The 3227-nt window shown below is 43.0% G+C and overlaps 1 protein-coding gene across 1 annotated transcript in view; it reads right to left on the bottom strand.

Annotated features, from left to right (window-relative positions):
• mgat3b (beta-1,4-mannosyl-glycoprotein 4-beta-N-acetylglucosaminyltransferase b) overlaps positions 1 to 2145 on the bottom strand; it is a 4418-nt gene extending 2273 nt beyond the window's left edge. The window contains exon 1 of the mRNA XM_035660166.1: positions 2063 to 2145. Within this exon, the coding sequence (XP_035516059.1) occupies positions 2063 to 2145 (83 nt within the window). The remainder of the gene's footprint in view (positions 1 to 2062) is intronic.
• Positions 2146 to 3227: the final 1082 nt, after the last annotated feature.

Below are 3227 nucleotides of genomic sequence, written 5' to 3'. Positions count from 1 at the left end.
GGGTGAAGTTTTAAAAGTCAAACCAGCAGTGTCCCGTATCCTAGTTATTGTTTACCCTGTCAGGCAGTCATGTGTGGTAAAATCTGGAATTACCAATTCTTTAATTATGGGCTAAAGGAACAATTTTGAGGTGCATGACCTTTCAATCTTTGAGTATAACCAAATTCAATATCTGACCCCAAATGTATGAATATAGTAGTCCACAATAGCGCTTCCTGTTCCTGAGTTATGTGTTGCGAAATGGCCAAAAAGGTGTTTTTTTCAAGGGAAAACATTGATGAATATTCACAGTAAGTTGACGCCTTCCTGACCTTTAGATAGAACAATATCATGCGACTCATCAATGTATCCCAAAATACAACATGCTGTGTAAAGATTTTGTCAGTAATTGATGCATCAATTCTTCAGTAATGACCCGAAAAAAAAAACGTGTTTTGTGAGGTCACAAGTGACGTTGCGCTTTGACCACCAAGTCATAATCATCAATCCCATCATTCATCAATCCCATTAGTTCATCCCCCTCCGGGTCGCAAGCGGCGTGTTGTGCAAGAAAATGAAAAATAGAAACATGATGCCTCCCCCCGGCCATGGCTATTGTCCCCCCCAGCAAAAAGAAATGATAGCAGCTGCAGTTAAATGTTGTATGTTTGCCTGACTGAGCAGAGAGCTCAACAGGGGTTAAGTCGCAGTGCCATGTAGTGCTGCATTTTCCACAAAGTCTTGGGAGATTTTTGCCAAGCCCCAACCAAGATATTGTCAAATTGTGAGCCAGCAAAAATTTGATCCCCTATTTCTATTAGTTTCTCCTGCCTGGACACCATGTCTTGTCAACCTTCAATTCCCTCCCAATTTTGTTTTCTCCCAAGCCCCCTGAGTTATATCCGTGGAATCCCCTTTCAAAATTTGGAACCCAGGAGCTGCCTCAAATAAATGCGCTGCCGAATATTTGGCTCTGAAAAGATGCTCCAAAATACATCTGTTAAAGCCGCCTTCTTTGATTAGGACGGTTAGAGTTGGGCAATGTTGATATGCCAATCCCCTAAACTCAATCAAGAACCCTCCCAAGGTGAGAGTGGATAGTTGAAAATTAAATAAATGAATAGGCAAACAACATGAAAACTATGTCACAAGTTGAGGTAAAATTCATTGATTGGGTGAACTGTAAAATGGTGCCAACCAACCAAAAGTAATGTAATCGGGAGATTTATATTAAGATATACACAGAAAATGCCCTAAATCCTATGCTCTATCTTCCGTTGTGTGTTTTTTTTAGTGCTAATTTTCCATTCCTTTTCTGCTAAAAAAGCCATTAAAATCTAAACGAAAAAGAAAACCAATGCAGGGCAAGACGCCCCAGCAGCCCGCCTCCCCCTAAGGCGATAGCCAATCGAAATGGGCCCCCATGGTTCAGGTCCTGGAATGCCACTGATTGGCAGGAAGAGGAAATTTCTGAAAACTACTTTTTGTGTGTTCTTTGATTCCGCGGGCCGGGCATTGTAAGTATCCGTCTGCGCTCGACCTACGGTAGCACGAATGGGCGCAACGCCATAATTTTGCAAGGGCAAGCCCTTCGATACTCCAGAGGAGGCAGAAGATGCAAAGATATAGCTCCACAACCGCACACCTACAACACTGTTTACTCCTATGCAACTATGACTTGTGGGAGATTCCTCACCACCACCTCCCTTTTAATCCCACAACAAAACTCTCTCTCCCCTTTTTGTTCTCCACCCAGCCAACCCTGCCCTCCCCTGTGGGGGAATTGTTTAAAAAAAAGGTTTTGGGCACACCAATGCAGCCCCTGGGAAACCGCAGTTTAGAAAGCCGCAGACCGTGGGTTTTCAACTGAACGCAGCCCAACACTTTGGTTCATGGAGCACATGTAGGCCCCCGATCAAGAGTGATAACAACCAACACAAGAGAGAGAGGGCGAGTACCGTCTGCTGGGTGGAGTAGCTCTCTCATTAGACTGCTCTTAAATTTCATCATCCTGACTGTGTGTGTGTGTGTGTGTGTGTGTGTGTGTGTGTGTGTGTGCTGTGTGGTTCTGCCACTTACTGACCTGTTGAATCCCAATTTTACATTGGAACTCTGATTGGTCGCTTGAATTTGAGGCTGGCAGACAAAGGAGCGGGCGGTGTGCATTATCTAACAGGCAGCATCGCAGGGGAGAGGAAGGTTGCAACAGTACACTGGCAACGACTGGTGACATGAGCACATTGGAATAATTTCTACAGTCATGTCTAGGCTCAGAGGTACCTGGGAATCCCTGAATCTGCAGAAAACAGCCGCACGATGCCTACGGTTTACTTCTTTTGGGCCGGGCTTGTAAGGTTGCTTCTTGTTTATATGGATTGGTTGATGCGCGATGGTGGATTGGGGGATGAATAAAGGTGAATTTTGCTGGTAAATCTTCCCCCTTTTTTCCATTTTCCATTTCTGGGATATCTCTACATTCAAAATGTTTTCAGTGGTAAATTAAAATGTTTTTTTCCTTTATGTATTTATGCATGTTTAAAGATAATGGATAGTAGATAGATAGATGGGTTGTTACTTGTAGTGACTTAGTTATTGTTATGTTATTCTTATAAGTAATACGAATATTTTTGTGCACTCTTGGTTCTCTTTCTGGGTACTGTTCACATTTGAACGGTACCCCTGGAATTCGGTACCGGTACCCAAACGGGTACCTTACTCTGTCTCTCTAATAACAAAATGTAATATTCAGTTTGTAAAAAGGTCCAAACTTCCCTACCACTTGCATTACTGTAATATTCCCCGATAAGTAGGTATGTAATCTCACAATTCACATTTCATGGATTTTTTACATAATAACGTATTATTGGGAATCAGGAGAAAGTTTCAGAGCGACAGAGACACAGAGTGACCATAGTAACTCATTCACATGGTGTGAGAGTAGTGGGACGGACTCAAGTCCGTCAGTGCACTCTGTGTGTCCTCTTTTGGTGCTGTTATCAGTTCATAATGTGTATTTAACTGCGTGAGAACTGTGTGCGACAGGAGTAGACGAGTGACATGAGAGCCTGTGATCAGTTACCTGAGTCTCAGGGTCAGTGCGTCGACACACCTGTGACTAACACTAGTAAAACTGTAAGAGTGAAAACCAGCCTGTTATCGCCAGCAACAACTTATCCAAAGATAATTACCTGAAGATGTTGACGAAGTGGTCGATGCCTGAGTTAAAGTATTGACATCAAACATTGCAC

This window comes from Morone saxatilis, unplaced genomic scaffold, assembly GCF_004916995.1.
Source record: "Morone saxatilis isolate NCDOM2014 unplaced genomic scaffold, NCSU_SB_2.0 Contig17, whole genome shotgun sequence".
In the NCBI taxonomy this organism is placed as follows: domain Eukaryota; kingdom Metazoa; phylum Chordata; class Actinopteri; family Moronidae; genus Morone; species Morone saxatilis.
The sequence above is the reverse complement of the archived record's forward strand: the minus strand, read 5'-3'. Positions and strand labels throughout refer to the sequence as shown.